Source organism: Rhizophagus irregularis, chromosome 20 (assembly GCF_026210795.1).
Source record: "Rhizophagus irregularis chromosome 20, complete sequence".
Lineage (NCBI taxonomy): Eukaryota > Fungi > Glomeromycota > Glomeromycetes > Glomerales > Glomeraceae > Rhizophagus > Rhizophagus irregularis.
The window spans coordinates 2,323,871-2,337,036 of NC_089448.1; the positions used below are offsets into that span (position 1 = coordinate 2,323,871).

At 26.4% G+C, this 13,166-nt stretch overlaps 4 protein-coding genes across 4 annotated transcripts; 2 read left to right on the forward strand and 2 right to left on the reverse strand.

Moving 5' to 3' along the window:
• Positions 1–341: 341 nt before the first annotated feature.
• OCT59_013099 (uncharacterized protein) lies at positions 342–2,659 on the reverse strand. Its single transcript, XM_066140597.1, has one exon. It carries the CDS (start codon positions 2,330–2,332, stop codon positions 1,202–1,204), a length of 1,131 nt encoding a protein of 376 aa, XP_066001470.1. The 5' UTR covers positions 2,333–2,659; the 3' UTR covers positions 342–1,201.
• A 592-nt stretch (positions 2,660–3,251) lies between these two features.
• On the forward strand, positions 3,252–4,688 carry OCT59_013100 (uncharacterized protein; the record flags this gene model as incomplete). Its single annotated transcript, XM_025315974.2, has 1 exon — positions 3,252–4,688. The coding sequence occupies one exon, from the start codon at positions 3,252–3,254 to the stop codon at positions 4,461–4,463; it is 1,212 nt and encodes a 403-aa protein (XP_025181603.1). The 3' UTR covers positions 4,464–4,688.
• A 2,934-nt stretch (positions 4,689–7,622) lies between these two features.
• On the reverse strand, positions 7,623–10,017 carry OCT59_013101 (uncharacterized protein). The gene is made up of 2 exons (XM_066140598.1): positions 8,889–10,017; positions 7,623–8,803 (listed from the first exon to the last, which is right to left on the reverse strand). The coding sequence occupies exons 1-2, from the start codon at positions 9,978–9,980 to the stop codon at positions 7,706–7,708; spliced, it is 2,190 nt and encodes a 729-aa protein (XP_066001471.1). The 5' UTR covers positions 9,981–10,017; the 3' UTR covers positions 7,623–7,705.
• Positions 10,018–10,189: 172 nt separating this feature from the next.
• OCT59_013102 (uncharacterized protein) lies at positions 10,190–11,974 on the forward strand (the record flags this gene model as incomplete). Its single annotated transcript, XM_066140600.1, has 6 exons — positions 10,190–10,840; positions 10,910–10,971; positions 11,044–11,092; positions 11,183–11,283; positions 11,359–11,507; positions 11,575–11,974. Exons 1-6 carry the CDS (start codon positions 10,579–10,581, stop codon positions 11,972–11,974), a joined length of 1,023 nt encoding a protein of 340 aa, XP_066001472.1. The 5' UTR covers positions 10,190–10,578.
• Positions 11,975–13,166: the final 1,192 nt, after the last annotated feature.

Sequence of the window (13,166 nt, forward strand, 5' to 3'; positions counted from 1 at the left end):
AATTTTAGACAAAATTAAATAGAAATTGGTTAGAGTCCATTTTTTACAACGATTAAATACAATCGATTAATTATAGGTGCTTTCGGAATTGCCGAATTGAATGAAATTACGGCATCGCAAATATAGATTAATATTTAACAAATCATCGAGACCAGCATACGGATTACAAATTATCTACGGCATAATCAGAAAAAAATATTTACTTTGGTGTAATTTTTGTATTTTTGACGTTAAATAATTACGGCATTTCCGGCGATTTAATATATTACAGTATAGACTTCATAATTCATATGCCGACGGCAAGTATACGATTAATAGAACACGTCCTATGAGCTTAGTTTAAAATCGATGAGACAAGATACTTTTTTTATTATGATAGCAAAAAAAAAATACAAATAACCTATTATTTAATCAATCATATAATCGATTATTATTTTTTTTTAAAAAAAAAAACTTATTAGATTGCTTGCTTCTTAATATACATTTAATGTAGTATCTTATAAATAAAAGAATTTTAAAATATGATTTTTGATTTATTCCTTTGAGAACTTAAAAAAAAAGTGTAACAAATCTCTTTTCATATTCAAATAAAATAAAATCCTTTTTTTTTTTTTTTGAAAAAACTTTTTTTTTTTTTAAATTGCGGATTTTTAATGGTAATAAAATATTTTTTTTTTCGAATTATAATGTTTTTATAAGGGAGAATGAAACGATAAAATTATGAAAGGAATGAGGGGAATGAAAGTGATTGGTTGAGGGAAAAATTTTTTACTATATGTAAAAAAAAACAATGTACTATATTGTACTATGTGAATATATAAAAAGAACAGAAATATTTTACAAAGAGAAGAAAATATATTTACTATTTTGTACAAAAATTAAAGAGAGAGAAGGTATATTTCGTTGTAAAATTTGTAACTTAATAAATTTCCTCCAGGGAACGAAAGAAATAACATTCTATCTTTGATGAAAGATAAGGAATGTTGTAATCAATATATATATATGTATATACTGTGTATACACATATATTCTATGTCTATAATGAAAAAAAAATATAATAAAAATAATATAAAAAATGAATGCAAAAAAATGTGTTATATTTAAAAATGCTAAATGATCTATTTGAAGAAAATGATATATGTATATATATGTAAAAAAAAATATAAAAAAAAAAATTAATATTTAATTAATATTTAATTGTTCAGTTGTTCAGTTGTTCAGTTGATTCAGCAATAGTGCCACCACCACTTTTACTAGTCTTTTCATTACTACTATCACCCAATTCTACATCTACAAAATCTCCTCTGTCTTTAACATAAGTTGGTAAAGGAGTAGCAACATTATGTTTCTTAAAAAGACCATGTAAACGTATTGAAGAGAATCCTGGTGGTTTTGATTGTCTCTTTTGTTCTTCACTAACGTTTAAACTTGTAAAATCGGATAAAGTATGACTTTTTCCATTAGGTAAATTGGTGGAATTATTATTATCTTGTTGAATATGAGATAAGATCATGACAATAATAACATAAACAGCTGAACTACTTAATATAATGAAACCAAATATAATCGTTGTAGCCCAAAAGGATTTTTGTATAAATTTACCAGCCAATTGACTTAAATTATAAATAAATAAGGAAAGTATTTCACATGCTAAGAATCCAATAATATTATAAGTTCTTGAAATAAGATATCGAAATTGTTTTATGGCATGTATATCATATAATAATCCTACTTCTATAGATATATGCATCTTTATATTTAATATTAAGAAGAAGATAAGGCATATAGTCATTTGAAACATATAATAAAAATATGTTATGAGCATTGATTGACTCCAAGTCGTTTTGTATAATACTAATACGCATACTAAAGAAGGATAAATCATTATCCCACTAAGTAAATTAAAATATACGCTAAAATTAAAATATTGATGGGACATAATTTCTTCTTTTGATAAAGTGCTCGTCAAAGGAAAATATCTAGTAAAAGCTATAAATGCTGCAAGTGACTTCATTGCTAAAGAAAAATTCCATAATATTAAAGATGAAAATTTTAATTGAGGTAAAAAATTATCTAAATTTTCACTGGAGTTATCTTTAACTGTTATTATATCCGCCATAATTTCTAATAACATGGAAACAAGAATAAATCCTAATCCTATTCCTCTTGGGCTAATGGGCTGATTAAAAAGTCGATTACTTTGGCTGTTTTTATTTGTCCTCATTCGAATAAATATGAAAAAAACCGACCATATTAATACAAATGATGTTGCTAAAAGTCTATTTATATAATTTGTATTAAATATAAAATAATTATTATAAAAATTTTCCATTTTTATTTCTTTCCCTCTCTTTTTTTATATATATATATATAATGTGTGTATGTGTGTTTTTTTTTTAATATTTATTATAAGCACCGTCAAGGGCTTTATATGTATAAATAATTTAATTTTTTTTTTTTTTTGAGAAGGGAAAAGAAAATAAAAAAGGTCACAACAGAAAAATACCCTCCTATTTTTTGTATATATTCGTTGACGAAAGAAAATGAATGGAGGGAAATATGGAGCGAATGTTGATGGTCAAATGGTGAAAATTTTATGTTTAATAAATAAATAATAATAATAATAAAAAAGAGGAGAGGGATAAGGTATCTTTCTGTTAATGAAAAAAGTTTTTGACATAAAAATTCTCCTTTTTTTATATTTAATTAGAAAATATCCGTTGTTTAAAAATCAAACAAGGAACTCACGTGATCAAATGATGATTAACCGGATGTGTAATTATTGTAATAATTATAATTTTTATTAAACAAAGGAATCAATTAATTTCCTTTATAAAGAGATTAAATTGTTGAAATATTATTAGTTAAAAATAAAAAAAGTTATTGTTTCTTGGTTTTTTTGTTGTTTTTTTTTTTACTGTTTGTATTTGAAACTGCAATAAACAATAATAAATACGTATATTTCTTACACAATTGTATTTAAAATTTATTTTTTTAGGATATAAGAACCACGTTTTAATTCTTTTATTCATGTACAATTTTGGTTATGATCTGTAAACTGCGCCATACCATCCCGATATTTCCGATATTTCCGTAAAATTATCGTCTGTATCATTGAACATGACATGACATTCACCCTACATCATTTCGCCCCCGCTAACATCCGATTTATGATGCAAGTTTTTTTTTTTAAAAAAAAATATATATATATCTGATAAGATGGCTAATTACTTTTTTTTTTAAAAAAAAAGATGATCTTAAATTCGGCAAGAAATTTATTATTGAAAAGTACATTATCAAAGAATTTGGTATTAAATCAAAATGGTTTATTACATAAATCGATTCAAAGTACTTTTACAAGGTATCCTTTAAAAAAATATCCGTCAAGATCATTTTGTAATGATTCACAAGCTGCTATAGTACCATTATTACCAACATTATTATTTTCAATACCATTATTTGTACCATATTTCTTAACATTAAGAATAATAGCATCAAAAACACTTTCACCACAAATTAGAACCAAATTAACTTATTCATTGGGATCCACTTTATTAACTGTACCTACAATATTTTTATTTACATCAGATATTGCACCAAATACATATAGAAAAAGATTCATGTTATTATGGCCTTGGGAAGAAACAAAATTGATTGATAAAGCTAATGAATGTGTTGAAAATGTTCTTGGATCTGAAGAAATAATACCTGAAAATGATAATCGAAGTAAATTAATTAATCATATATTAGATCGAATTTGGAAATATAATAATAAAATTAATTTTAATTTTAAAAAACCGACGATTTATTTAATTAAAAATGATGACATGTTAGATGGTGTATCTTACCCTTGTTCTGTTATAACTTTAACTACTTCTTGGTTACGTTTAGTTGATTATGATGAAGATTTATTAGCAGCTGTATTATCTCATGAAATTGCTCATATATTACAAAATCATGCTTCCGAATTTTATGGTTTATCATTTACATTTAAAGCATTAACTCAACTTCATGATATGTTTTATGATTTTTTAAAATTATTACCAGGAATTAATAAAGAGAATATTAATAATTGGATCAGACCTTTAATTTATTTACAAAAACATTCTCAAATTTTAGAAAAGGAAGCTGATTTATTAGGTCAAGAAATAATGGCTAATGCTGGTTATGATCCCGCTAATGCTATTAAATTATGGGAATTAATGTGTAATATATCTTCAACTCAAGTTCCTGATGAATCTCATCATGATGATGGTCATGGTGTTCGTCATTCTAGTGAATCTTCTCATCCTTCTAAAGAACAAAGGGTTAAATATCTTACAGAAAATTTAATTAATGTACAAAAAATTTATTTTAATACAATTACTGATAATAATAATAATTTTAAATCATTTAATTATGATTTAGGATTAAGAAGATTGGAATTTACTATTTGGGCTATATTCGGTAAAAATTTAACCTAAAACCTATAAAAAATGTTGTATAATCTGCAATAATAATAATAACAACAACAACAATAATAATAATAACAATATTAAATACTTAAAAAATCATACATACAAAATAAAATAGAAAAATATATATAATAGAATTTATGAAATTTCATGTACAATTAAAAATAGCATGATACATTGATACAACAAAGAAAAAATTTTATTTAATAGAATAAAAGTTTTGTCCATTATGATAAAATATGAGTACATATTTTTTTTTTAATTAACAAAGAAATTTATGTACAGTTTATATTGTACAGTATAAATAGTATAAATACAGCATTCCCTAATTTCATCGAAGGGGGATAAAAAAAATGACCATTTATTTATTTCTTATACCACCATAACAAACAAATACTAGTTTCTTTTTGGAGAACAGAAATGAACTATATAAATCCGATTAAACGAAATTAACACTAGTATTAAACCTGCATCGCAACTATTAATTTCTCACATGTCGTGATACCGTAGTAATCTGTACACTTATAATATTCAATTATGCACACCAATCAAATAATAAATAAAATGTCATCATTGATGATACGATGCTTAGAAGTACGCGATCTGTGGCAACAGATGTCAGATGATTTATTAAAAAAAAAAAATCAAGATTGTCAATAAAAGGTGGTTGTCAAAATTAATTAGTAGATTTGAGGGGAAATGGTACCAATTTGAATTAATATATGCTGGAACCTTTGGAAAAAAGTGATGGTTGACCTCAATATTAACTGAAATATATGATTATAGTTAATTCGAACCTATTGGAAATCACGTTAGAAACATGATATATTTGATATTGATATACAGTATAGTATGAGAAATCGTCGATGTAACATTCATAATGGCGCAGTAAACAAGCAATACTAGACGGATCTAAAATCATTTTTAATACTTTTTTTACTATAACATGAATTTTTATAAACTTCATTATCTTAGATGAGAACAAAAAATATGAATTACTTAACCTACATGTTAATGACCCTTTCAATGTGGCTAGTATGTTGCGCCACTTGTTTGAAAGATGAGTATGAGTATTGTAATATCGATATCGAATAAATCAAAAATTGATGTACTGATTTTCTAATAATTATTCACCCGTTTTAAATACCAATACTCAATACCACCCTTTTAATTTTTAATTCGACATACCATACCAACTGAATTTGGTCCGAATCAGCTCTACGCAAAAGCCCAATGTCATTGAATTTTAGATCATTTAACCTGAATTAACAAAATATATATTCATTTCTACAAATTATTCGGGGGTCGAGTTCTTTATTTACGGGTTTAGGCTTTAGTATTAATTTATAAATTTAATATATCGTTTGACATAATCTAATGATTTCACAGAGTAATATATCCACCAGAAAGCGACACCACATTATTCATATCAATTTGAGAATCCATCCCTAAGACTATTTCATAAAAGCTTAATCACCATTGAATAAATCAGCGTGATAAATGCACCCTCCGACCAAATAACTGAATAATCATAGAAATAAAAAATTAACTCTGTATTTTCCATTTTCAAATGTGACTATACCCTACGCCATAGCAGAAATATTCGCACACTTCATTTCAATGTGCTCAACCTCAACAGGAAACAATTAAATATTATCAAGGTGGGAGTGTACAAGAGCGATATTGGGAAAGATGATTCATTTTTTAAGAATTGAAAAGTTAAAAACGCATATTATTCATTGACGTTCCTTCATTGTTTAATGAATTATGCTATACAAAATAACGCAATTTATATGAAAAAATCAATTTTTATAAGCGATTTTCCAACACATCTATTGCGATACAAGATTGAAAAGGTAAAAATTCTAAAATAGTTGTAATCAAGAAAATTTATAAGTATCATGCATTCATTTATATTAACTTCTATTATTCCACATATAACTAACTATATAAATAAGCATCTATAAGTTTAAAAAATGTCGCCGGGTGCAGTAATGTTTTTTAAACAATACAGTATCTTCATATTTAAAAAAGAATTCCAAATTCGAGCTATTTTCGGTTTATCACTAATGTCATTAAAAACCTTTTCGATTTTTTTCTCTTCTTTTGCAAAGTATCATCAAGTAAAATTTTCTCCCTTTTTTAATTTACCATAGACAGCTTTAACTAATTGGATCGATAATATAAAGTTTCTGAGTGTTAATAACATTCCGTATTAAAATTTTTTGAGAGTTGTAAGAAATTGCTAGTATTTTGCATTCGATTCTTCCAGAACTTTATTATTATCTGGAACATCGATTGTAAGTTTTTCAACATAGTGAATTCACTTTTAGTTTTCTGGAGGTTTTTTCGGCGGAGGAGAATTCTTTAACACGTTTTTCTACGCCTGCTACATAAGACACAGCTTTCATGAATCATCGGTGGATGGGTAATATATATATATATATATATACGAGTGGTTTGGAATGCCCAGTGAAGTCTAGAGAAAGTTCTTCAGAATGGTTACGCATGCTATATTTGGATTTTCTCTCTTTAAACAAGTTTTTAAAGTCTCTACCATACGAAATTTTACAAAATTAACTTCAATTAGTTTAAAACCCTTGAATAGTCGAATAACTTCTAGTCGAAAACGTGGTAGAAGTTATTTAGTAAATAATAAAAGTAATTGGCGAACGCAATATAATTTACTAATTGCTCTTTAAATGTCTTCCACTCATGACCTCTCTGAATCGTTATTATAGAAAAGGGTTGATGTAATTTTACGCGAAAGATGCATTAAAGATTTGACGTACGTATTGTCCGCCCACATTATACTAAAGTTCAGCAATATTATTTATTATATAAATGCGCTTTGAATACTGAATATTTTTGGAGGAATCGATACTTTGAGAAATTATTTTATTACATACATCAGATTCATGAAATTTTCTTCCACATTTTATTAAATGAGACTCAAAGCGGTTGATAATAAAAATGGCACATCTTGTAATGAGAATGTAATGAGTGATGACAATACGTATCGAAATAAATAAACACTCACGCTTTCCTTGTATGCTATTTATGTTCGTGTCTTATATTACAATAATTTGCATTATTACACTTCCTTAAAGGTTTCATTTTTGAAACCCGGTTTTAAATCACTATACTGAAAACAAAGACGAGATCACAAACTTCAACATAAATAAATAATGTATGCCTTTATTTTTATAACATAATCAAACAAATAATACAGAATATGAATATATCTACCATTAATAAGAAATATTATTCTTTTTACAATAATTAATTGCTTGTAAATAGTCTTTATTAGCAGCACTTATCATATAATAATTCCCTAATTCCTTTTCGTTATTAGAGTAGTAAAATGTGGCAATATTAAACATAGCTACGAGATGTCCATTTTTTGCAGCTTTAAGAAAATATTTAATCGCTTCACCTTTATCTTGTTTGACACCTTTGCCTTGCATAACCATTGTTGCATAACGGAGTTGAGCATCAGGAATCTCATCACCATAATCAGCAGCTTCTTTGAATAATTGAACAGACAATTCTTGTTTTTCCTTATCAGAACATTTAAGGTCAGACCAACCTTTTGAAATATAATAAGCTTTCCAATATTTTGCTCTTGGATTATCCATTTCAGCATAAGTATCAAAACACTTATATAATTTTTGCTTATCCTTGCTGTCGTTTTTATGATATTCAATTGCTTTATCAAGCGTCATATAATCGAATGAATCCCAATCCGCGTTAAATGAATCTAAATCCGAATTAAAATTAATTATACAATCTTCTGCTGCTGCAATTGTACTTTGAGTCATTTTTCGTTCAGGAGGAGCTTTGATAGCTTTGATACTATTGTGACGACTTGTGGGTTCTTCAGGATTTCTGAAAATATCCTGAAGAACTGTTAACATCCTTGAGAATATAGGTCGAGAACCCGGATTTGGATCAACAGATTTATTCACAAGATCTTGATATTTCTTCGGAATATCAGTACCAGTTGTAAAACTTTCCCGATACCCACCTACTACTTTTCTTGTAACTTCCATAAAATCTTCGAATTGCTCGTATGGAATTTTACGTTCAGCAATCTCCCAAAGGAGAATACCAAAACTATAAACTTCACATTTGGTATCATACTTGATAGAATATTTGTCTTTTTTTTCTTTTTCTCCCGAAATTCCTCTTCTTAACATTTCGGGAGCACTATATCGAACACATTCTTTATTTACGGCTATATTACTAGTAGCTTCATCAAATCTTCTACTAAATTTAAAATTTGTAATTTTAGCGATTTCGTGATCTGTAATTACGATATTTTCAGATCTAATGTCTCGATGAACCATCTATCGAAAGAAAAACATATAATATTTATTCATTTAAAATTCGAATATTTGACACGAAAAAAGTAAATACAAATGTAATTCTAACCTTGACAGAATTAAGGAAATTCAATCCTTTAGCGATATCGTAAGCAATTCTTATTTTCAATTTTAAGTCAAGGTCTTGTTTATAGTCAAGAATATATTCACGTAAGTTTCCTTTTTCTGCCCATTCAGTTACTAAATAAGTTTTAATTCCATTACTAGTATCACTAGTAAGACCATAGAAATTAATGATATTTTGGCAATCCTTAAGTTTCATAAGAATTGTGACTTGATTTTTAACATCATTAATATGATCTTGATCTACAACCTTGAAAGCAAATTCTTCTTTAGTTTTTACATGAGTGTATTTTCTCAATCTTTCACTACGTATACTATTTTCGTCAGCTTCTTCATAATCATCGAATGGAAGTTTATCAGTACGAAAGATGATATCGATTTTGTTTTGAATTTGATCTGCATCTTCTTTTTTACTGCCCATCATACTTTGCATATTTTGCATCGTTATTGCCATTTCACTGACTCGTTCAACGACTAAGTTCATCTGATCATTTGTGTGAGAGACTTTTTGTTCCACATTGTTCATACTTTCTACTAAAGCTTCTTGAAATTTTATAAGTTGTTCTACATCTTCTTTCACAATTTTATCTTCAGTTTCAGTATTAAAATTGACCACCAATAAGTTAAAATTTAACGAAGTCATACTGCTATCATATTCTTTACATAATTCTTTAAATTCACTTTCAATCTTTTTAGCTCCTAAAAACTTTTGCACTGTATTATATTGTGTTATATCTTCAATGAATTTTTTCATATTACGAAGAACTCGAACCAATCTTTGTAAACTTTTATAATAATTCGAATTTAATAAATCTTCTCTTGCTTGTAAAATACCAACAGAGGTGTTTGCTGCAGAAATACGTTCCATCAAAATCCCGGTAATATTTTTATTATGCTGAGCTGACCTATATAAATCCGCGACTTTCGAAAAAATGTCAGATACATCTTTAATGAGCGGAATGAATTGTGAAAGAGGAATAGCTACTGATGCTGCTAGCTCAACAGTACTAATAATTGTGTCGGCGTAACCAAATACGGAAGTAGTTGCTTCAATCGCCAATTCAGTTTTTTTTGCCATATTTTTTTTTCAATTTAATAAAAGAACCAATTGGAACAATTAGGAAAGGAAAATGAATTGAGTTATATAAAACTTTCTCAAGTAGATTTCTTATTTGTCACGCCAATGCATATTATAAATAATTTTTTATAATAAGAACATAAATTAGGACGTGATAATTAATGCAGTAAATCCAATAAAGAAAGATTGGGGCGTTTGATAAGGAATTCGATTTCCGCATTCCGCATTTAACATGTACAATAAAAAATTCTTTAAAATAAAAAATTTGAAGTCTATTGCATAAAGAAAATTATAATATTTTTCGCAGCGTAATTGAAATTTTTTGTAGATTGACGCCTTATAAGTATAGTGATAAGATGAATCACGTGAGATTAAATAAAATGATCATTAAAACGAGTCCACACCTTGAATTTTTTGTGATCATCCCTACAAATGGCATCTACTAAAAGATTATTGCCTCTTGATGGAATAAAAGTTATTGAAATGGCAGGATTAGCTCCTGCTCCATTTGCGGGGATGGTGTTAGCAGATTTTGGAGCAAGCGTAATTCGAATTGATAAATTCACTCTTAAGACTAACATGGACATCCTATCAAGGTATGGAAAAAAATTTTTTAAAAATAACACACATTATTTTACATTTTTCTTTAAAATCCTACAGAAATAAACGATCAATTTCCATTAACTTAAAATCTCCAATTGGAACCTCAATTCTAAAACGATTAATCTGTTACGATACTGACATATTAATTGAACCATTCCGACCTGGCGTAATGGAAAAATTGGGATTGGGACCTGATATATTGTGTAATCTTAATGAAAAATTAATTTATGTTAGATTAACTGGTTTTGGTCAAGAAGGTCTATATTATTTTATAATCATCATTTTTATTTTTTTAAAAAAGAGAGAATTAAAAATCTTCATTATAGGTAAATTTTCTAATATCGCAGGACATGATATTAACTATCTAGCAGTTTCTGGTATATTGTCGGTAAATGGTTTACTTTAAATCAGTGTTTCTTTTATACTAAATTTATTTAAATTTCTTTTGTTATCTTACAAGCTTCTTGGAAGAAAGAATGAAAATCCCATGTTTCCATTAAACATTCTTGGTAACTCATAAATTAAAGATAATTTTTTATACACTAGAAAGTTTACTTTTAATTTGCGGCTAAAATTACATTCCTTTTTTTTTCTAATAGCTGATTTTGCTGGTGGTGGTTTAATAAGTGTATTAGGTATTTTATTAGCATTAATTGAAAGATTAAAATCGGGAAAAGGTCAAGTAATCGATGTTGCAATGGTATTTATATTTACAAATTATATATTCAATTCATTAAAATAAGGATTTATTAATAATATATTTTTATTTATAAAGGTTGATGGAGTAAAATATTTGTCAACTTACCCTTATTTAATGAAATTGACAAATCAAATGTGGACTAAACCAAGAGGAGAAAATATTTTAGATGGAGGAGCACATTTTTATGAAGTTTATAAAACCAAAGATAATAAATTTATGGCTGTGTAAGTAGATTCTTTTAAATTGTTTTTTTTACTTTAAATATTTATTGATTATTTATTTTTCAATTAGTGGTGCTATTGAACCCCAATTTTATGCGGAACTGTTAAAAAGATTAAATTTAGATGCAAATTTATTACCATTTCAATTAGATAGTTCAAAATGGAATAATATGAAACAATTATTTACAAATATATTTAAAACTAAAACACAAGAAGAATGGACTCAAATATTTTATAAAAGTGATGCTTGTGTTACTCCTGTATATGAATTAAATTACAAAATACCTGAGCCTACTCCTAAATTACTTAGAACTTCTGGTAAATTAATAAATAACATAAAGTATTTTTTAAAACCTGGTGAACATAGTAGAGAAATCTTAAAAGAATATGGATATAGTGAAAATGAAATTAAAGAATTTTCAATTAAAAATATTGTTGATGGATTAAATTATTCTAAAAGTTTATTATAATAAAAAATCAAAGGAATATTATTAAATTCCTATTTTATGTAATATAGCGTAATATAGCAAATATCCTTATTTATCACAATTTTGATGATTATTTATCAATCATTTGTTAATCATTTATTCAATTTTATCACTTTACTATAATTAGTTCAGTTCATAATAATATGTACTCAAATTTTACAGATGTACTATATATTAAATTTTATCAAAATCACATTATTTTAAATTTTAATTAATTGGAAAATTCTATATAATAATTATATATGCTTAAATTTTTACAAATGAAATAAACTAAAGGAAACTCTTTTTAACAATCACATAGACCATTTTTTCTCAAGAAAATTATCAGTAATATTTTTAATATTTTATAATAAAATGGCTTTTTCAAGCAATAACAGACTCGTAGTTGACTCATTAAAGGTTAAACAACTGTTATTTAACTTCAGAAATATTCTCTTTCTTAAACTTGTAAGAGTTGGCTGATCTTATAAAATATAGCATAAAAGGACTATCTGAGATAGCTATGGTAAAAACCATTAAACAAATTTGTAGTCAAGACCTAATTTCCTATGAAAACTTATATTTAAAGTTTCAACTTACTCTCAAAACTTTTGGCATGAAAGACTTCAATAAGTTTTATCACTTTCTATATGTTTTGCTTAAGGCTTCTTAGCACTTTGGACATATAGTTAATATCAGATTTGTACAAAAAGTATAACTCATAATATGATATTATCACAACAAATTAAATTAGTAAAGAATCAACTGATAGATATAGAAATTTTAAAAAATCCAATATACCAATTAGCTAATATTGTACAATCTGAGGAATTAATCAACTCTCTCAATGCAAAAGCTAAAACTTTTACTTCTAAAGGAAAGAATAGGTGAATTTCTTATGCAGAGATAGTTAAACAGGACTTGAATAATAACTCCAGTAGGTTGAGTTACTTACTTTTACAAAGGAAAAAAAAGTAAAACTGCACCTGTTTTTAAAACTAGTACTACTAGTAAAAGTCACTTTGCAATTCTTAAGCAATACTAATACTTAAGAGTTAAGACTATTAGCATTGTAATGACTGGATATAATCCTGAAATTAAAGATTATATTTATAAAATTACAGTCTATAAATATTATTATATATTAAAAATAAAGTTATTAATTAAAAAAGGAATAGTTATTATATTACCTTTT